We start from the raw sequence: 22586 nt of genomic DNA, 5'->3' as shown, positions 1-22586 counted from the left end.
GTACGGTTTTGTTGAATCGTGTGATTGGCCAGTAGAAGAATTATGTTTAATAGATTTTAAGGATGAGGTTAACTTAAAAACAGATTTAAAATATATGCCGAAGTGCATCTATAGTGAAAATGTGACTATGATCAAATGGTTTTCGAGAACAGTTTTTATGTTTTATAATATTCTCTTTAGAAGCTTTCCGCCATTTAAAATTTTCGGTAATCAGCGTATACAACGCATAGAAGTCGACGGTGTGCTGACAGCCAGTTTGGAGTAGGAAACCAGTCAGCCTTTGACTCATTACTGGAGATTGAAAATGAGTATTTTTAAGAAGAAAGATTAATTCGCTAATTCATTGAATTAGGCAAAACATTATTTATCAGCATGCTTCCGAAATTTCCTCCAAGAACGCTCCCGGAAATTTTTTCAGGGATATTCTACCCATATCCATAAAAAAAACATTGCAAATCGATCCAGCGGCTCAAAAGTTATATTTTTTTTTAATAAAATTTTTCGAAAAATAGCGATTTTTCTGGTAACCCTATATCAAACATGGTCACCCTAATAAAAAATAAAATATACGGGTCTAATTATTTTCGATGAAGAACATACCAAGCGATTTTGAGCAAAATTGGAGAACTTTTTTTTTCAACTCTATTCTTTTCCTGTGGAATCACTGCATACATACATACACACATACAGACATCACCTCAATTCGTCGAGCTGAGTCGATTGGTATATAACACTATGTGCCTCCAAGCCTTCTATCAAAAGTTTTGTTTTGTAGTGATCAATAGCCTTTACGTATACTTAGTATACGATAACAGCAAAACCTTTCAGAAGGTCACGTCTCCACGCTTAGCAATCAGTATTAATTAAAACATAAGGGGGAATCTTTGATTTATTTCAATTCCTTCAAAGAGACAAGAATTCATGACCGTTCTGCCCAAGCGCGGAATAAATAGGAAGAAGCTAGAGATTTCAGATATTCCTTTTCACTCTAATATTCGCAATATTTTTCTCCAATCAAACTGAATAATTGGTTCGAATTGATGGACAATGAGCCACAAATCAAATCTACCTCTAGCCCAGGTCAGAGTGTATGTAATTAAGAGTGGCGACACTGTCAGAATTGGAACAAAATTCATCTGTCATTCCCAAACAAAATTGTTTTTCAAACGAGCATGAGAAATGCGGCACATGTCGCCACTCTTAATTACATACACTCTGACCCTGGTGATTCGATTCGTGCGAAGAAACAGAGGTACGGGAAATTACAGCTTCGGCAGGTTTTGTTGTATTATTTTCAGGGGTATTTTCTAATTAAGCTCAATTTTGGCCTAAACATTTATTGCATATCAAAGAATATTGTGACCAAATTTCATAAAATTTGGTCAACAAAACCCACCTGAAACTAACAGAACAAAACCTGCCAAAGCCTTACCTGTTTCCAAGTTTTCAAGCTTTTAGAATAAGGTTTTGAGCAACCTTCGGGGGATCAATGTTTCGCTGAAGATTGCCAGGAAGGAAAACTTTCACTGATTTCCGGGATCTTCTGAATATCGTAAACTCAAGTTTTGCGTTTTATGCGTTCTTTTTTATTTGAATCTTGAACAAATGGGAATCACTAAGAATCGAATTCCAATGAAATCGTTTTTTTAAGAGATTTTGAGGATCTATGCGTTTTTCAACGCGGATTTAGTTATACTTATGATAAGTAACGATTTGAAAACAACAATCAGTTTTTGTTATCCATTTTCTGTCCGTGCAGTGACTTAAAAGTAGCAAAAAGGCTCTGCAAGGTGTTACAGTCAATTGCAAGCTAACCGCCTAGGCATAACGATTTTGTTTATTTTTTATATTGTTTCCTGTCATTGATTGTACAACAAATTTAACACTATTGAAAAGCTAAACTTGACTATGTCAAACTGTGAAAAAAGTGAATTGGAGTAATCGCAAGAGATCTAGCCATATCGTGGCAAACATACCTCAAATAGCGACAAATCATAAACTTTGGAAAACACCCATACCTATGTACTTGCCTAAAATAAAACACGGCTTCATTGCCATGGCAATGCCATCATTTATTGCCCCCTTGATAATGCCCCTGTTTGATATTTCGGCTCGAGATAACATTGAATTCAGGGTGCACGCAACAAAGCGGTGTCCATTCAGATGTCCACGATGCCTGAACTGATGAATGGCTTTCCACAAGACCTAAAAATACTGTTTTGAAAGATGTCCAATCGCATTCATTGCGCGATGGTCTTGAGCGTTTCATCGATAAAATGATTCCAGGCAACGTTCCACTTGTGTTTAGCTTCCACCTTCTCCGCCTTCGACATTCCGCTGTACTCGAAAGAATTCAGTGCCAGCTTCTTCAGCAACCGCAGGTCTTGCCGAGCCGACGCCAACCCCAGGAAGGCCACGTAGAAGTCGTGCGACAGTGGCGAGGCACACCAGAATGCGGGATCATCCGACGAAACCACCACCGGATAGTTGTCCGAAAAGTAAATCGCTCCCACGTGGTTGCGGCAGTCGTCTACCAGTTTCAAAACCTGGTTGGAGATGGGGTTCAATTCGATACAGATGTTGCGTTTCTTGATTTCCTCCAGCACGCGCGGGTGCTTGACGGCGGCAAATCCATGACCGATGCGTTTCGTTCCCAGCAGGATGGCGTCAATCTGTTGAACAGGGAATAAGTAGATAATTTATTCGCAAATCAACGGAGTGGAAGTGAGCTGCAAAACAAACGGATTATAGAAGCATGGTGGGCGCTTAAGGCGTTGTAATTAATCACCCATCATCCATTATCGCTTATCAGTGTGTAGGGGGCATATCTAGTGGCACATCGCTTGGCAACGACAAGAATTAGAGCGGCGCTTATCGAACGCTTGCTGTGCGATAATGATAATGGCCATGCAATACACTAGATATTACATATTATTCAATTTGGGTGCGAAACAAAAAAAAACATATCATTGACGAGAACCATTATCCGGTAATTAAGTGCCATGGAATGGAATCATTTACGGTGTACAGAGGATTATGGGAATAAACCATATAGGTTTAATAAAATAATTGCTTCCAAACGAACCGTGGCCGGTAAATATCAGGTAAAAAAACGCGAAATCGAATCGCTTAATTTGGCTTAAATGTGGTAAAAGTTTGAAGGGGCTTTGGCCACTGGCGGAGTTAGGCTGGGGCACGATGGAACACGTGACCCACCATATGAAATATTTCTCTGAAATTCAATGTTCCGTTTTCCCTCTCACTGAATATATATTCGTCTCATCGTGAAACAAAGAAATACGGCACTAATTTATTCGCTTCTTTTTGCTAACATGCGTGCCCACTGCTGAAAAAAAGTTACAAAAATATGAAACAAATCAAATATCTTTTAATTGCTTTGTTTTCCGTGGGATGAATATCGGAGCTATGGGATGAGGAGCAGTAACTCTATACGCCAAAATTGCTCTGAGAAAAACTACTGTTTTTTTAAATCTATATATATAAAAATGAAATGGTCTGTGTTCGTATCCGCATAACTCGAAAACGGCTGGATGGATTTTCTTCATTACTTCACCCAACCAGCGGATGGCAGATTTTAATACAGTTCTGCATAAGAACCTTGCAGAAACTGTATAATAATTAGGCATATACAAAATCTGTATTATTTCAATACGATTATTGTATTGAAATAATACAGATTTGTATTATTTTAATACAATATTTGTTTAAAGAGCTTACAGAATTGCATATGTCCAGATTTTATACAATAATTGTCAGATTTGTTTTTTGGGTGTTCAGCAGATATGTTCGTTATCGTTTCCGACGGGTTTATATGATGTTTCCTCTTGCGAAATTCACGAGTAAAGTCGTGAAAACCCAAAATAAAGATTCGTATGGAAATTGCGAATGGGCAGCTCACAACGCGCATTTCCGCCTACTATGCAGGACAACGTCTGCCGGGTCGACTAGTTTTGTATAATTTTTGAAGTTATTTTCGAAAGAATTTTAGAAGAAAATCTAGGAATTTCATTGCAAAATCCAATCGGTATTTCTCTGGAAATTCTAATGAAAGTTCCATCGTAAATTCCCGTAAGAAATCTTTTGTCGAAAATATGCGAAAATCTTTCAGGCTTTCCTTTGGTAATTTCTTCAAGAATTCATTCTGAAATTTCTCCAGGAATTTATTCAAAAATCCTTCAGAATTGTTCTACACTCCAGGAATAATTTAGAAAATTTCACCATTGATTCCATTTTAGTTTCCTCCAGGGACTCCTTCGCGAAATATAATGGAACAGCCTTTGGTAAGTCATCCTGAAATTCCTTCGGAACTTCCTATCCTATTCCCTTCCTAGTATAATCATACAAAATTCATTCAGGGATTTCATAATTTTTGTTGGTAGATTTTTTCCTGAAATTTATTAAAGAATTAGCAATCCGTAAGGAATTTTCGGACGGATTTTTAACAGTAATCTTAAAGGTATTTCCAGATGATTTTTTAGAGAAACTCTTGAAGTAATTTCTAAAAGATTTGTAATAAATTCTTATAATAAATTTATGAAGAGATTGCCGAGATAATTTCTAAATAACAATCCGAAGGTGTTTAGGCGGTTATAATTCAATTTTCGGAGGAATGAATTCCTAAATGAAGTTTTGAATAAATTCCTGAGTGAAATTTCAAAGGAATTCCAAAAATTTCTTTCTAGAGTTATGGAAGAGAATAAGTAGATGAATTTGTTTGACGAAAACCTGAAATATTTGCTGATCCAATTCCTAAAAAATAAATTAAAGGGCTCCTAATTCAACTTCCGCAGAAATTCCTAAGGTAATTTCCAAAGGAATTCATACAGAAAATAAAAGGAATTGTCCTGCAAGGTTTTTCGTTGAAGTTCCAAACAAATTTCCAACGGAATTTACAAAAGCATTGACGAAGAAGTGCCTTAAAGAATTTGTAAATGAATTCCCGAAGGAATCGCTAGAATGTTCCGAATGAATTTCTGCAGGAATTTTCGAGAATATTTCGAAAGGTATTTCCGACAAATAAGACAAATTGCAAAAATAGGAAATCCGAAATTAAATTGGAGGATTCCATCGGATATTTCTCATACACTAGTGTTAGGAATTCAATAAGATCAATGCAGATCAGTTGAATGTAAAATAATAAATAAATAAATAAATAAATAAATAAATAATATTCCTTCGAAAATTTATAGATTGGAAATACAAGAAAGTTTCGAAAGTCATTCCGAAATTCTTTTCGGAATATGTTCTAAGAATTCTGCCAGTACTTTCTCAAGAAATCACTCTAGAAAGAATCTCTTGGAGTTGCTTAGAAAATCCTTCGAAAATTGTTTCAGGAAACCTTTGGAAATTTATTTTGAAACTTTTTTTGGGAATTCCTGCGAGAACTCTTTGAAAATTTCTGATGAAAATTCTTCAGGAAGTCCTTTTAAATTTCCTTTAAAAACTCATCCGGAAATTACTTTTGGATTATTATTTCGATAATTTTTTTCTAAGAATGTTATCAAGAAAAATTCGGAATGATTCCTGCAGGAATTATGAAATGAATATAACATTGTTTTACTAAAGGAATTTCTGAAGAAATTTACAAAGGCCTTTTGGGTGGTTTTACGGAACAATCAAAAGGCTCCTAGGAAAATAATTTAATTATTCCTAGAGGAGTTCTGGAAAAAAAATTTGAACGATTTAACGAATTTCTGAAGAAATTGTTGAATGAATTTCTTGAATAATTATTAAAGAAATCCATAAGAAAATTTCAAATGGAATTTTCAAGCAAATACCTTTTGGAATTTTCATATAAGTTTTTAGATTTCTGCAGGAAATCATTTGGAAATTACTTCAGAAACTCCAGCAAGAATTCTTTCAGAAATATCTGATGGAATCCTTTCGGGAATTCCTTTGAAAATCCGATAAACAGATAAAACACTGTTTTGAATCTGGAATTAAGACTCCACGCCAAACAACGAAAAATCCAAAAAAGATCGGGATTGCAGTCGATCCATCACCATACATCTTCGGATATTCTCTAGAATCCCTTAGGAATTTACCTCAGAAATTCCTTGAGAAACCTCCTGAGAAATTCCTGGTGGAACTTTTGGAGGAACTTCTGGAGGAACCTCCGACGTAACTCCTGGAGGAACATCCGGAGGAGCTCCTGGAGAAATATCCGGAGGAGCTCCTGGAGGAACATCCGGAGGAGTTCCTGAAGGAACTTCAAGAGGAGATCTTGGAGGAACTTCCGGAAGAACTCCAGGAGAACGTCTAGAGGAGTTTCTGGAGGAACTTTCGAAAGAACGCCTGGCGGAACCTGCGGAGGAATTCTCGATAGAATCTCCGAAGGAATTTCTGAAAAAAATATCCGAAGCAATTGCTTGTAAAATCTCCGAAAGAATTACGCAAGGAATCTTCGAATGAATTTTTGGAACAATCTCCGAAAGAATTCTCGGAGGAGCTGCCGAAGGAATTACTGGACGAACTCCCGGAGGAATTCCTAGAGCAACTTCCGGATGGAATGCTGGAGAAACTTCCGAAAGAACTCTTGGAGGACGCTCCGAAGGAATTCCTGGAGGAAACTCTGGAGGAATTCCTGGAGGAACCTCAGCAGAAATTCCTGAAAGTTTCTTCGGAGGAACCTCAAGAGAAATTCCTGGAGAAACCTCCGGAGGAATTTCTAGAGGAACTTCCGGATGTATTCCTGGAGGCTTATGAGGAATCTTCGGAAGATATTCCTGGAGGAGCCTCCGGAGGAATTCTTGGAGAAAACACCGCAGGAGCTACAGGAGGAACCACCGGAGGAGTCCTTGGAGGAATCTCCGGAGGAGCGCTTGGTGGAACCTCCGCATGAAATCCCGAAGAAACCTCCGGAGGTACTTCATGGAGGTGCTCCTGGAAGAACTTCAAGAGGAGTTTGTAGAGAAATACCCGGAGGAGTTTCTGGAGTAATCCCTGGAAGAGTTCCTGAAAATACTTCAGGGAGGTACTTCTGGAGGAACTCTTCCGAAAAATTTTCTGGTATTTACTTTTTCATTCTTTAATAAATTGCTCTCAGCTCACATTCAACGGACGTGTTACTTTTATCGCTTTATATATCCCGCGCGCTGTTGGTGAAAATGATTATTCCAAAGAATATGTTGGTTGTAGATTTCAATGTTCTTCTAACGCGTCTTGAAGCTGGAAAAGTTCATATTTAGACTAGCATTTGAAAAGGACGTAAAAGCCAAAATTTATTCTTTCCGATTCCTCATCTACATATATTGCTATATATGTAGACGAAGAATAAGAAGCAATAAATTTTGGCTGTTACCCCCTTTCCAAATGTTGGTCTAGATATAATTCTAATGGATTGATTGTGACTAGATCTGGTCATTTATGGGTTGCAGCAGCATGTTTGCTACTAGCGTGGCTCCGTTAAGCCTGTATTGGCGTCTTGAGCCTTCCAAATAAATGAAATAGACAAAAACAAAAAATAAATTTTCTGAAAACTTCTTCCAACGAAATTCCCGGAAAAATTACAGCAGGAATTTTGGAAGTAATTCCGTGTGACTTCACTAAAACGGTTTCCGAAGGATTTCCTGGAGGAAGTTTTTCAGGAATTTCCGGAGAAATTTGCAAAGACCTTTCCAGAGAATTTTCAGGGGAATTCTTGGCGTAATCTTCTTGATTATTCCTGGAATAGTTCTCGAAAGAATTTCTGAAGGTTTTCCTAAAACATGTCCTGAAGAAATTGCTAAATCAATTTCCGAACAAATTCCTAAAGGAATTTCCTAAGAAATTTACGAAGGATTTCTCCTAAAGCAATTTTCGAAGGTAGCCTTCCTTCTAAAACAATTTCCTGATGATATTCCTAAAGGAATATCCGAAGGATTTTTCCTATGCATTCCTAGGTATTTTAAAAGAATTCCCAAAGGAATGTCTAAAAGAATTTCTGAAGAAATTCCTTAAAGATTTCGTAAAGTATTTTCCCAAGAAATTTTCGAATTTTTTTTCGGAATTTCTTTTTTGAATTTCCAAAAGAATTCCTGGATATATCTCCGAAGCTATTTTCGGAGGCAGCTAAATAAAATGTCCATTTAAAATTAAAAATTTTCCATAAACATTTAGGAAATTGCCAATAAAAAAATCAGGGTATGAGCAATAAATAATTATAAAATTTCCACAAATAAAACAAAATTTCCATAAACTATTAAGAATTTTCCACAAAACAAAAATAAATAAGCACTTTTAACAGCAAAAATAGCAATTATAAAAGAAGATTTTTCCATAAAGAAATCAAAATGTTCCACGAAAAAAAAAAACAAAACCTTCAAAAATGAATCAATATCAGCAATAAATAATTACAAAATTTTCCACAAAATAAATATTTTCTTTCATAAAAAATTACACAAAATAATTAATAAAAAGTAATAAAAAATAAGAAAGTTTCCCTTAAAAATTATAAAAAAGCAATGAAAATGATGAAATTTTCCGTGAATTTTAAACGGTTTTAAAAAAGGGGTCGTCTATGGAAAAAAAGCACAGTTTGATTGCTTTTTATATTTCTTTATGGAAATTTTCTTTTTTTGCTTTTATTGATCATTTCATCAGAAAATTTTTATGTTGTTATGGGAAAAGTATATTTATTTTGCGGAAAATTTTGTAATTGTTTATTGCTAATATTGATTTATATATGGAAATTTTGTATTTTTTTTTCATGGAACATTTCCATTTCTTTATGGAAAATTCTTCTTTTAAAATTGCGATTTTTGCTTTTGAAAGTGCTTATTTATTTTTGTTTTGTGGAAAATTCTTAATTGTCTATGGAAATTTTGTTTTATTTGTGGAAATTTTATATTTATTTATTGCTCATACCCTGATTTCTTTATTGGCAATTTTCTATTTTCTTATGGGAATTTCCTAATTGTTTAGAGGGAGTATTTATTTTAGTCATTTTCGGAGGAGTTTCTGGGGAAATTTTGAATGAGTTCTTGATATTCTTGAAGAAATTTGATAATGTCGGAAATGCCTTATAAGGAGTTCCTTTGGAAATTCCGTTAGGAATTCTTACTGCAAATTCCGAAGGAATTATTGGAGAAAATTTTGAGGCAATGGAATTTCCAATGGTATCCGAAGGAATTCCTGAAGTAATTTTCGAAAGAGCTCTGGCAGTATGCTTGAATTTTTTTTTTGAAAAATCATGGAGGTATTTCCTAAAGAATTATTCAAGATATTTACGAAAAAATGCCCGGAGTTAATTTCTAAGGAATTCCCGGTTTTGATTGGATTGGATTGCTTGCTTGAAAACCCACCAAAATGTCGCAATTACAATCTATCCATTATCACACAGGAAGTGGACATTTTTAGAAAAATATTCCAAAAAATTCCTATTGACCTTTTCAATTACAGACGATGAAATGCACTAAAATTTTGTTATACTTGAAACGCCTGACATTTTAAAATTGATTTACGGCTCTAATTATAGTTCTTATAATTCCTTCGCGTGAGTTGCGTTTTCTCCCCAACTAACATTTAATGTCAATGTAAATGTTATTTCAGCTCGTCTATACGGCTTCAAGCTGAATATGTGTGCTGTACATATGATCAAGAACTTCTATTCAATGCTTTCACCAGCAAATCTGGCGAATCTATTCAGCTGTTTTTGACGTGACTGCACAACTACTTTACAGCATGTTACACAACTTCTTCTCAATCTTTACTAAAACATTTGGTAATATAATTCGCTTCAATGGCACTTATTCAGATTTTTTGAATCTGTTAAATAAGTTTTATACAGTCGCTGAAATCAATTTGATTAAATATTATTTGAGAGGAGAGTAAATTTCAGAGTTTATTCAAAGTTTTTTTTTGTGAAACCTCAAATATCAATTTTGTTGCTACCTATAGGTACCTATAGAATCGAACTCCTGATCTCCTGATTCAAAGGCCGCTGCTCTGTCATCACCATTACTCTAATCACCATAACTTTGACATATGTAAATGACAAAGAAAATTATGGATGTACTTAGTTAATTCCTAAGAAATTCTTGAGCACATCCGAAAAATTCTGGTCAGTAGTAAAATCCGGATTGGACACTGAGATTGCTTGCTAGAAAAACCCCCAAAATATCGCAAATACAGTCTATCCATTATCACACAGGATTTGGAAATTTTCGGAAAAATATTCCAAAAAAATCCTAATGACCTTTTCAATTACAGGCGATAAAATGCACGAAAATTTGCTTGTACTTGAAACGCCTGACATTTTTATTTGATTTACGGCTCTAATTATAGTTCTTATAATTTCTTCGCGTGAGTTGCGTTTACTCCGGCAGACACCTAGGAATAAGCGGAATCAAGCCGAAGAAAGATTTCCAGAACGTATTCACTGCAGCAGCGAAGAAGATTCCGAGCGCATATACTGGCTCAAATATTTCAATTTCATGAATTTTCAAATAGAAGATAGGGGGAATGACGGCTTTGGCAGGTTTTGTTCTATTATTGTCAGGGGGGTTTTGTTGACCAAATTTTATGAAAGTCGGCCACTATATTCTTTGATACGCAAAGAATATTTAGGCCAAATTTGAGCATAATTGGTTATAGAAAACCCCCCTGACAATAATAGAACAAAACCTGCCAAAGCCGTCATTTCCCCTTTTATATTTCACTGGAAAATATACCACTGTCATAAGACGAGCTTAGCACATTTCCATTCAATTCCACCACTTCCAAACATTCCACTGATTTTTTCGTGGAAAATATATTTTAACACTAGAGTTAAAACGAGCCGCGTCAACTGCTCAATAAGAACCTAATTTATATTTGTTTGATATTTTATTGAGTAATATTTTCAATGATATTTTCGATGTTGTATTGATTAAGTACTGTGCTCGTTTTCTAATTTCAAACGTACTTGACCTAGACAAAAAATAGCGTCACTTCCACTCTGAATTTAATTTCTCATTTGTAAATAAAGTAATAATTTGTTTCTTCCCCTCCCAACAGTGTTGTGTTGGTACATCCCCATGTCTATCGTCGCGCGCAAATTACTCACCAAATTGTCGTCAGTGGTAGATCCGTTCCAGTTGGTTTCCCCCGCGTGGAAAAAGAACTGTAGCGTCGAACTCAGTTTCAACAGTCGCTCATTGAAATCCGTCAGTGGTCGACCCAGATCCTCTTGGCCGACTAAATCGAACCCGGCCAAAAAGGTGGGGAATTTTTTGTGTAAATTTTCCGCTTCCAACAAATACCCATCGATTGTGGCATCGTCACCTGCGCGAATCGGAGCGTAGATGAATTTTACCCCCACAAAGTTGGGATGCTCTTTTTTGAACGCCTCTGTGAGATCGTAGTAGATTTGAACGATTTCTTCCGGTGAGTAGATCTTGCCCTCCAAATCGTACACTGGTGGAAGAACACCCCGAAACTCGAGATAAGTCACGTTATCTGCAAGCAGTTCCTTCAGTGTGTTGGTATAATACTCTTCCCAAACCGGTTTGTAGGTGATGATTGGCTCCAAAGAGATGAACATGCTGAAGAACCTACCCCAAGCATGGTTTATGCAAGGGTATGCCACTTCGGGGTCTGGTACAAATAGCGACAACAGATCTCGAAGGTTCTGATCGAAGCCTTCATTGCCGAGCTCTTTTCGCACATCGGCTACCGATCGCCATTCAACGCCGTCCAAAGGTTCAGGCTGCGTTTTCGAAAATTTAAAATGCGGTGGACTCGTTTGTCCAAATTCTCCATTCTGCCAAAGGAACTTCTGATAAGTAGCTTTGATAACAGGCTCCATACTGCCGATGGCCGTATCGTGGGCGTGAAGAATTCCACCCTTCGGCATCTTCTGAATAAGCTGAAAGAGCGGTGAGTTTTTGATTTGATCCAACACCTTGAAGAAGTGTCGGGACGGGGCAAACTTAATGGGCGATTTAAATCCCTCCTCCAATTCGGCCTTTTTCAGTGTCATCACATACTCGTTGACCTTCTGTTCGTCTTCGGTCAGCACCACTTCCGCGCCGAGAGCACGGTTTTCTTCCTGCTTGACAAACTCAGCTCGTTGGGTCAGGAATTCTTCATACGAAATGCGAGACATTTTCGCTCTGTTTTCTTTTATTCGCACACACAACAACTTATTTATAATCCGTCCAAGCACTTGAACTTACGAAGCGCATCAACTACCGAGAATGATTGTCAGGCAATTATCAGAAATGGAATGGAATACTTGACTAGACCTTGATAGCTTTGGGGTCGGGTTGTAACTGAACGCGTTGATTCACGTGCAGGCGCTTCTCTTTCTGCCCGACCTGAGACGTCGAAAAAAGTCGCGAGTCGCAAATCGTACACATATTGATTCGATTCAAATGAAGTGACTTACGCCGATATGGGTTGGGAATGATATGCTTTGGATTGTTTAACTTCATATGATAACAGATTCGCGGTTATTCGTGCGTGTAGAGCTTGAGCATCAGCTGAACTGCTTTATGGTTGTCGAGTAATAAGGTGAGAATTGCTGTGCGTGTGTTGTTTTTAATTCGTGATAATAAATTGCTGAATTGAGGAATAGACTCTCTCGCTCACGATATTTTGCTTCTTAAATTGCGCGCGCACAGAACCAGCTAAGATGAAGATGAAACGTGTTGAATTAATGGTGTTTTGGTGAATTGAGTAGAGGATGATGGTTAAAAATGCACCCCTTTCATATGTGTAAACTAATGTTTAACTAATACAAAATTTACAGAGCTAGCTACATATCATAATCATCTCCCCCCTATAATAACTTTATGACCTACTAAAACAATTGAAATGTACTTGTCATAAGACAAGTTTGTGCTATTCCATTGCTGTCTTCAGCGTCTCGTACTTGACTCGACTGCTTGAAATGTGTTTGAGCAATTGACCTATGGTAAAACCAGGGCCGGATTTAGCCGGAAGGGGTCCCGGGGCCGACAGCTTGTGGGGGCCTCAAAATGTACAAGAAAGGTTAGTTTTGGTACATAAGATTTGTGGGGGCCGGGGGCCACGCCCCCCCCCCCCTTAAATCCGGCCCTGGGTAAAACGCACTGTAGATAGTGAAAATGGCACACATGAATGAACAATAAACGCAAGGTTGTTTGTAAAATTCTCAAAAACTTCTCAAAAATCTCAATATTTACGCTACATCTTAAAAATGGATAAATAATATTGAATCACAATGGTGAGAATCTTTCAGAAATGTAGTATGAACGATTATACGGGTGCTTTTATAAGTCAGTCCATTTCGTTCCATGCAAGTATTTCACACCACTCTCCCCTAAATCGCATTTGCTGTGCATCTTATGCAGCCTACAATCAGGCGCTTTCTATAAATTCAAAGCATCGCAATGGTCTGCTCACTGCTTAAAAATCAAATCAAAGTGATTTTCAAGCAGGTTTAAGGTGAAGGTGGGTTGAGTACCAAAACAAAGCTTTGATAGTATTGGTACAGTAAAAACTTTCATATACTGTAGTAGTATTGGTGTCGTATTTATAAAAAACAAAGAATATTAGTAGGGTGGTTCAAAAAACGACCCAGCACCATCACGCTCACTCGATTCCGTCCCATGCTCCGAGTGTCCTAAAAAAACCGATTTGAACAAAAACTGGTTGAGCGCAAGTTTGTATGAAAACTAGAATGGGAAACTAAACCTTTTATTACACTGATTACGGCGCTTTCCCTCCAAACGCTGGCGAAAAAAAAACCACATTGCTGAAAGCAACATATCAGAGACTTCAGTGAACGAAAACCGCACCGCAGGAAAGATCCATTGATTACGTAACGCAAATATAACATTTTATACTCACCCTTATGTCACACTTTTTGTATGAAGTATCTGCCCCTGGTACGATAATGTAGACTAGACTAGACTAGAAGTATCTGCCCTGGTGCGATAGATATCACAGACAAATTCTGGGTATTTAGTTGAATTGCACGTTTCACTGATGCCTTCTGAGAAGCCTAATTATCATGCGAAAGAATCGCAACCTCGATTAAAATCGACTCCCAACTATTGGAACGACCATTCAATATGGATTGTCTATGAGTTGAAGCTCTTAAATATTTCATCCCGTCATATGGTCTCCCCCCTCGCCATCGCCCAATGACGGAGTGCCAGAATCAGAATAATGTTAAATTCAACCTCGCCATATCAACTGTCATACAAACCTGAAACGACCTGCGCACGGTAAGCCTATTCAAACCAGCCCAAACCATTGGATGACACCCAAATTATAAATCATAATCACCTGAGCGTGGCGAAGCAAAATTATTTTTTGAGCCACCCTAGTTATTAGTTTGCTGCTGCCGGTGCCGGTGCACCGCGGTGTTTACATTCGCTCCGCGATCAGTTTTTAATCGTTTTTTTCGGGCAAATCTAGCAGTTTATACTAAGTTTTCGGTGCAAATAAGTGACTGATTTCAAAAAGTGGTGTTTAATTTGCATTCTATCAACATTTCGGGCTGCTCATGTGCGGAGAAGTGAGTAAAAACTTGATTATTCCAATGCCCTTTGAGAAGAAGTGAAGTGCATTGATGAACCCAACAAATCGCGGACGGCTATTAAATTGGCACGAAACTGCTAATTTATGCTACAATTCGAGCCGGAATACATAGGATTCATTGAAGAAACATGTTCATTATAACGGGAAGTAAGGAAATATGCTGTGAACAGGTTAGTAATTTGAATAATTAACTTTTGTTCGATGCATTCGAATGTTGGTGGGAGAGGAGTGCGGGAGGTGTGGGGTTAACCCGTGGAAGGTCCAGTGCCATATTGGCTGCCATCTTGGTACTCTTCCAACTATGTCCTTAATGCTACTATTCCAGTTGAAAAAGTACATGAATCTAACGTAATGTAAATAATGTATGCTTGATACACTTTTATGAAGAAGCAGTGATAAATATATCTTTACTACACGCTGTATTATCGCTAAATTATCGTTTAATTTACGTTTAACCCTTTTGTTACCGACAAAAAAACACCCTTACGTTACCGACAGGGTACCCGGGTACCCACGGACTTAAAATGATCATAACATTGTCAGTTTTTCACCGATTTTGACGATTTTGGTTGCTACGGATGCAGGAACTTACCCGCTATTCGATACATGTTACAGAGAACCGATTCGGATTACCTGGTAACCGGAATTCCGGATTAACTGGGCCAAGTCCCAAAGTATGTGTAAATTGAAGATATATATTCAACCAAATGAAGATTTCTTGCGTCATGACTAATAAACTTCGTTGGAAATTTAAAGAATATAACTTAACTACGTTACAGGACCATCTTATGAATTAATCCCGGAACGGTTATTCCGGAAACAGGTTCCCGTCGGGCCTAAAGTGGCCACAAACTTATTCTGAAGAAACCCTGGCAATATGGGTATCAAAATTCATGAAATTGTTTCGGAAGCATGATCTGATAAGTAATTGGTCCATTGGATGGTTTGACAACGGGCTGGTCATCCTGGAACAGGTTTCCGTGGGGCCTAAAGTGGCCACAAACTCATTTTGAAGAAACCCTGGCAATGTGGGTATCAAAATTCATGAAATTGTATCCAAAGCATGATCCGATAAGTAATTGGACCATAGGATGGTTTGACAACGAACCGGTGATCCTGGAACAGGTTCTCGTGGGGCCTAAAGTGGCCACAAAGTCATTTTGAAGAAGCCCTGGCAATGTGGGTATCAAAATTCATGAAATTGTATAGGAAGCATGATCCGATAAGAAATTGGACCATAGGATGGTTTGACAATAGATGGGTATCAAAATTCAGAAATTGTCTCGGAAGCATGATCTTTTGGCTTATTAGGCCATGAGATGGTTTGACAATGGACCAGTCATTCTCAAACAGGTTTCCGAGGGGACCCTCATTTAGAAGAAACACTTGCTATCTTCTTTTTCCGTTATTTCTTGTCAAAAAGACTTAAAAATTCTTGACAGGTACTCAGAAATGATTTATAATTAACCACAGGCGCTGTAAGTATCATTGGTGTTTGCTGAATAATTCACAAAAATAAAAAGAACGACTGAAATTTTCAAATTTTTTTGTGGATGCAAAATAGGTCAAAAACGTGACAAAAGCGGAACGTGATGAAATCGGGTCGAAAATGTGATAAAGTCGGAGGTAGATAAAATCGGAGAGTGACAAAATCGGGTCAACACTGTGTAACTTTTCACTTCTCTATTCTCATTTCACTTTTCACTTTTTACTTTCAACTTCTCACTGCTCACTTCTCACTATTCACTCCTCATTTCTCATTCGACCCAATAACCATTCGGCCTAACAGCCATTCAGCCTGATGACCCAACATCAGTCCCATCTTCTTGGAAAAACATGTTTCCGAAGATATTTCAAGAATTTTGATGCCAGAGTGTCTTCTAAATGAGTTTGTGGCCACTAAAGTCCTTTCGGGAACTTGTTCTAGGAGGACTGTTCCGGTTGATATCCATCCTATGGTTTCGACTTTATGAATAACATGTTTCCGGAAAAAAAATCCAAGAATTTTGATACCCATATTGCCAGGGTTGATTCTAAATGAGTTTTTGGCCACTACGGGCCCTCCGGGAACCTGTTCCAAAACAACCGGTCCGGTTCATATCCATCCTATGGTCTAACTACACCTGTGTTCAGAATAATAGCAGCGGAAGCCGTTTTTCATACAAAATGGTCAACTTTGACAAGCTGTAACTTTGTACCCCGATGACCGATTGAGCTGAAATTTTAGCAGTGAACTACAAATATGATGAAATTTACACATACTACGTATTAATTTTTTCGAATGACGCGTTCAAAAATAACGTACTAGGTCAAATTGTTCAAAAAAATAGCAGTCAATTGTTCAAAAAAATAGCAATGTCAAATTCAACAATTTATATTTTTTAAATTATAAACTTAGTGTCTCGCAGCACTTGAATTCAAATTAATAACATTCCAATTAATTGTTTTCTTGATATTTCCAAAACAAAAACTGCTATTATTTTGAACAATTTGACATAGTGCGTAATTTTTGAACGCGTCAATCGAAAAAATGATACTTAGTATGTGTAAACTTCATCATATTTGTAGTTTACTGCCAAAATTTCAGCTCAATCGGTCATCGGGGTGCAAAGTTACAGCTTGCCTAAGTTGACCATTTTGTATGAAAAATGGCTTCCGCTGCTATTATTCTGAATACATGTGTACCGTTTTGACTCGAAGTTCGGACACCTAAGCACTGCTGAATTTGCAGTTCAATATTTCAAACGGAATTAAGTACTTGACACTGAGTGATAACACACTCTGTCAAGCTTAACTTATCAAATTTGCTGTAGTGTACTGAAAATTACATTTTGGATGCACGAAATAGCTAATATAATCGAAAACATTGAACATCGCTTGCTTCGAAATCCGGACACAGTATAAGGGATGCTTTAAATACCGGACAATTTTGCTTCGAATTTCCGGACACTTCGAGTTCGGCTATATTGATTCTCAAATACCCAATTTAATCCGCTCAAAGTCAACTAGGATATAGCATTCATATTTCTCGATTAATATAAATCCGTAAGGTAAGGTTTCTATACACATTTGTATGGAAATCTGGCATCCCCCGGTTGTGTGTACCATCCGAAGTTTCTGCTCCGTGTCTTTTTATACAATTCTGTTCAAAAAGCTAGTTTTACGAACTTGTTTTTTTTTCTACAAAAATGTGAATGCTTAAAAAATACATTTGAAGACAACCTTTCACTAGAAACTAAAGGCAAGTTTTGCTACTTGTGTACAATTAATAAAGTGATACCATTTACAATAAGTGTATATCGATAAGCTGAGAGCAAGCAATGTTCCTTTTGGAGTGTAGCAACTCAAATCTAATGAAATTGTTACTATGATTGCTCATTATGAATCATTTGATTTCAATTAACTTAACTAATAAACAGTTATTTAACATCATTTCAGCATGTCCGGAAATCGAAGCAATTGTAAAAACTTGCCTCGAAGTCCGGACATACAGAAAATGTAATAAAAATTATAAAGCTATGAATTCCCAAGCAATTTCTCTAATTCATGACAAAGAGTGCTATCATACTATGTTAATGAATTACTAATACCCCTTGCAAATTGAAACGTTATGACCCCGGGATTTCTTGCTGTCCCGGAAGGGGACTAGCCTAGACCCCAAGCTGCTGGTGTGACCAACGGCAGCTTCCGGGGTGGGCGCGAAAGGCCTCTTTTATCCCGGATCCCAGGGTGTGTGAGCGTGGGGAGCTTTCGAAGAGTGAAAGTCCTATAAAAATCAAATTTAATTGAACTTTACCTTTCTGGTTTATTTGGGCTACAGTGGGTTCAACAGGGGTACCAGGATGCAACGCGTAGGAGGGCACCTCGTGATAGGCTACAGCTGTAGCGAGATGTCGATCAGTTCGATGGCGATTTCACGTCGATTCGGGTTTGATTGAAGCCGTAACACGACGTCTGGTCACCCGAGGCAGGCGGTATATTGTCGAGGATGCGAGGGCGAGGATGCCGGTTGGCACGAAGGGATCTCGGGCTTGTTTGGTGCCGGTAACACGGCGTCTGGTCTCCCGATGCTGGTGGTATGCGGCTGATGGTGTGAAGGTGAGGATGCCGGGTGGCGCGAAGGCGGTCTCACGACGAGTCGGGTTTGTTTGATGCCGGTAACACGGCGTCTGGTCGAGTACGGTTTCACGACGATTCGGGCTGGGTTAATACCGGTCACACGGCGCCTGGTCATCCGAAACTGGCGGTACGTTGCAGAGGGTGCGAAAGTGAGGATGTCAGTTGGCACAAAGGCGGTTTCACGACGGTATCACGTAGACTCAAGAAAAGCTGGTGACGGAGATCGCTGGTGGTAACAGGGCGTCGGATCGCACAACGTTGACGATAGGTTGGAGGTGGTTCGAAGGCGCTGATCCAATCGCTTAGCTTTTCGTCGGAGCACTATAAGGGTAGGTACTAGGCTGCCTGCCAGCAAGATGGCGGCTCCAGCGTGCCACACGTCGATTTGTTTGATGGAAATCGATCCAACTTCTTATAACTTTGGGATGGCTGCCCCAATTCGGTTCGGGAGTTGTCTCCACGCGTTAGACGAGACCGATTAATCAGTCCAAAGAAACGACTCGTTGGGCAATCCCCATGCGAAAAATCGAACTATTCTCACTTTTTTGTGGCACTACTTGCTCGATCGACCGACGTATCACGAATCCCCCACTTTACATTTCTTTATCCCTATCTCCTCCTGATTCATCGGCTTTCCAGTCTGGTTAACGGACAATATTTCCGCCTATGTAGCTGTAGTCGCGGTAGCTCACTTTGGTAGCTACGTTCACTTGCCACCCAGACCACATCGCTTGGTTCATGCATAGTTTAATCGCCCGCCCAATTTAAATTGACGGTTGAATCTAGCTTAACACTTTTTTCCCTATATTTCCACTCTATATAAATAACAAGTAAATGGTACCATTCGGTAACAAAATGATAGAATATAGAAAATATGAGCTTAGTTTTTCTAATGTTGAGTCTTAAGCTGCATTCTAAGCTGCAACGAAATTCACCGTTGCTTATGACATGCTTTCAACTTTTACCTCTAATTTTCAAGTTTTTACCACAGATCACGGATTACTTACATTTGTAAAAATGGTTTCAAGTCCAAGTATCGTTCCCTACATTGATAACCCAAGAAATACTTGTTGAGATGGTAAATAAAGTCAAATAACAATTGAAGTGTCCGGCTTTCGAAGCGTCCGGCAATTCGAAGCAAAACGGTACATGGAAAATATGTTTCCGGAACAATTCCAAGAATTTTGATACCCATATTGCTAGGGTTTATTCAAAATGAGTTTTTGGCCACTACGGGCCCTCCGGGAACCTGTTCCAGAATTACCGGTCCGGTTCATAACCATCCTATGGTCTGAACTACATGAATAACATGTCCCCGGAAAAATTCCAAGAATTTTGATACCCATATTGCCAGGAATGAATTTGCGGCCACTATAGGGCCCACGGGAACCTATTCCGGGAAGTCCGTTCCGAGTCCATATGATTACGTGGTCCTAATACGTTGGGAAGTCATAATCCTCGAATTTTTTGCGAAACTGGTAGCTCAGGGTACAAGAAATCATCATTTGGATTCTATAAGATCAACTTCTCCATTTTTGAGACATGGTGTAGCAAATCCGGAACTGCGGTAACCAGGTAACCCGGATCGGTCCTATGTGACATGGATCGGATAGAGGATGAATTTCTCAATCCATAGCAAACGGAATCGTCCAAATCGGTTGAAAACTGACGAAGTTATGGTCATACCAAAACGTGGGTACCCGGGTACCCTGTCGGTACGTTACGGGGTAAAAATATTCAGAAGCCCCTCCCCAAGCCCCCCCTTACTGGATTTTAATTTTCGTACCACCCAAACCTTAATTTTGAAGATGTCACGGAGTTTTAATTTCCTGCGATGTTTAGAACCCTAAAAAAAAATCACTTGAAAACGAAAAAGGTACCCGGGTACCCTGTCGGTAACAAAAGGGTTAAAGAGTACGATGAGTACTACTCGTTAACACCATTTTTGGAAAATGGCGTAGATTTCAGGAGCTAATTGCGTAACTCATAAACAGGCAACATTGCTGCTCGTGGCGCGATAGATAGCACACACAAAGGCTACTATGTTTCACTGCACATTTCAGTGATGCCCTCAGAGAAGTTTAACGATCATGACTTAAGATTCGCAACCTGAATTAAAATCGATTACTAATTATTGGAACGATTAAGATGCGGTTTTCGCAGAGTGAAAGCTGTTGAGTATTCCTTCTAGCTATGTAGGTTTTCTTTTAACCTGCGCAAATGAGCTCAAATTTTCGCCCCCCCCTTAATTTTGGAAAGATTGAACGGGTACTGAAATGAATTCCCCCAAACATGTGCACTTTACGATCCAATCATATACAGAAATAGGTGGTTGACATTCAAAAAATTCCCAAAACTTTTTAGGGTATCCAGGATCCATAATATATGAAAGTTCAAAACATCTCGAAACATTTCGGGCTCAAAAATTCTACTTGAAATCCTTCTAGAAACTCCCCTGGGAACTTCTAAATTCTTCCGGAAAGTTATCCACAAATTCCTCTGAAAATCGTTCGAAAATCCTTCTCATGTAATTGTAATTCCTCCTTATCTAGAAACCCCCCACTATTTTTTTTAGGAAATTCACGAGGAAATTCCTGGAAGATATCTTTTCTTCTCTCAAAGATTTCGTTCTTCTTCTTATTGGCATTACATCCCCGCACTGGGACAGAGCCGCCTCGCAGCTTAGTGTTCATTAAGCACTTCCACAGTTATTAACTGCGAGGTTTCTAAGCCAGGTTACCATTTTTGCATTCGTATATCATGAGGCTAACACGATGATACTTTTATGCCCAGGGAAGTCGATACAATTTTCAATCCGAAAATTGCCTAGACCGGCACCGGGAATCGAACCCAGCCACCCTCAGCATGGTCTTGCTTTGTAGCCGCGCGTCTTACCGCACGGCTAAGAAGGGCCCCGAAATTTATTTCTAGATATTTTTTCGGCTATTCTCTCTTCAGGAAGAATCCGGCATTTCCTTCAGGCATGCATTCGAGAGTTCCGTCAAGAATACATGTAACATTTCGCACCTCATTGCATAATACTCACCTCTAGCTATAAATCAACCAATTTAGATGTGTAAGGAATAACAACAAAACCTCTTGTTTAGCGAGTGTGGAGGTTCTGTTGGCAAGGAGGCAATCGGCTTCAGACAAATCACCGAAATTGTGAGTTATACATTATTTCTAATTATGTAAATAACTATCAATAAATATATTATTTCAGCTTTTTAGCTAATGAATTACAAATATGTATTTTATTTGCTGTAAGCATCGGTTCGAAGCCAATAGCTCCCGCAACAATACATACGGAATTTCTTCCCAAAATTCTACCAGAAGTTTCTTCAAAAATTTCTGACGAAAATCCTCCGATTTAGCTCCATAATTTCACTTGTAAATCTATAAGAAATTCCTTCGGAAATTCTTCTCCGGGCATTCCTCTCGGAACTCTTCCTTTAATTCCTACGGGATTACTTCCAGGAAATTTTCCGGAAATACCTCCAAACATTCAATAGCAAAATCATCTAGCATTCCAATCTGGAATTCTTTTCGCAATTTCTTCAGAATATCCTTCAAGAAATCCTCTTGAAATATCTTCATGAATTTCTCCTGGAATTCGTCCAAGTATTTCCCTAGAAATTCTTACAGGTATTTTTTCGGGAGTTTCTTCAGGTACTTCTCCAGGAATTCCTTCAGGAATTTCTCCGGGAGATTTTCCGCGGAAGTGTACTAGAATTCCTTCCGGACTTCACTCGGAATTTACTCGGATATCTGCCAAGAGTTCTTCCAGAAATTTCTTCGGAACAATCCGCAGAAATTTTCTTCAGCAATTAATCTGGGAATACTTTCAGGATTTCATCTGGGAATTTCTGCATAAATTCCTCCTGTTCTGGGAATTCCTTCAGATATTTTTTCGGAAATTCCTTTAGGAACTTCTCTGAAATTATTTCAGGACTTCCATG

General features: G+C 38.4%; 1 protein-coding gene across 1 annotated transcript; it reads right to left on the bottom strand.

Annotated features, from left to right (window-relative positions):
• Positions 1–2047: 2047 nt before the first annotated feature.
• On the bottom strand, positions 2048–12355 carry LOC134215111 (adenosine deaminase 2-like). The gene is made up of 2 exons (XM_062694363.1): positions 11045–12355; positions 2048–2672 (listed from the first exon to the last, which is right to left on the bottom strand). The coding sequence occupies exons 1-2, from the start codon at positions 12083–12085 to the stop codon at positions 2241–2243; spliced, it is 1473 nt and encodes a 490-aa protein (XP_062550347.1). The 5' UTR covers positions 12086–12355; the 3' UTR covers positions 2048–2240.
• Positions 12356–22586: the final 10231 nt, after the last annotated feature.

Source organism: Armigeres subalbatus, chromosome 2, assembly GCF_024139115.2.
Source record: "Armigeres subalbatus isolate Guangzhou_Male chromosome 2, GZ_Asu_2, whole genome shotgun sequence".
NCBI lineage: Eukaryota > Metazoa > Arthropoda > Insecta > Diptera > Culicidae > Armigeres > Armigeres subalbatus.
This window is presented reverse-complemented; position numbering and strand designations above follow the sequence as displayed.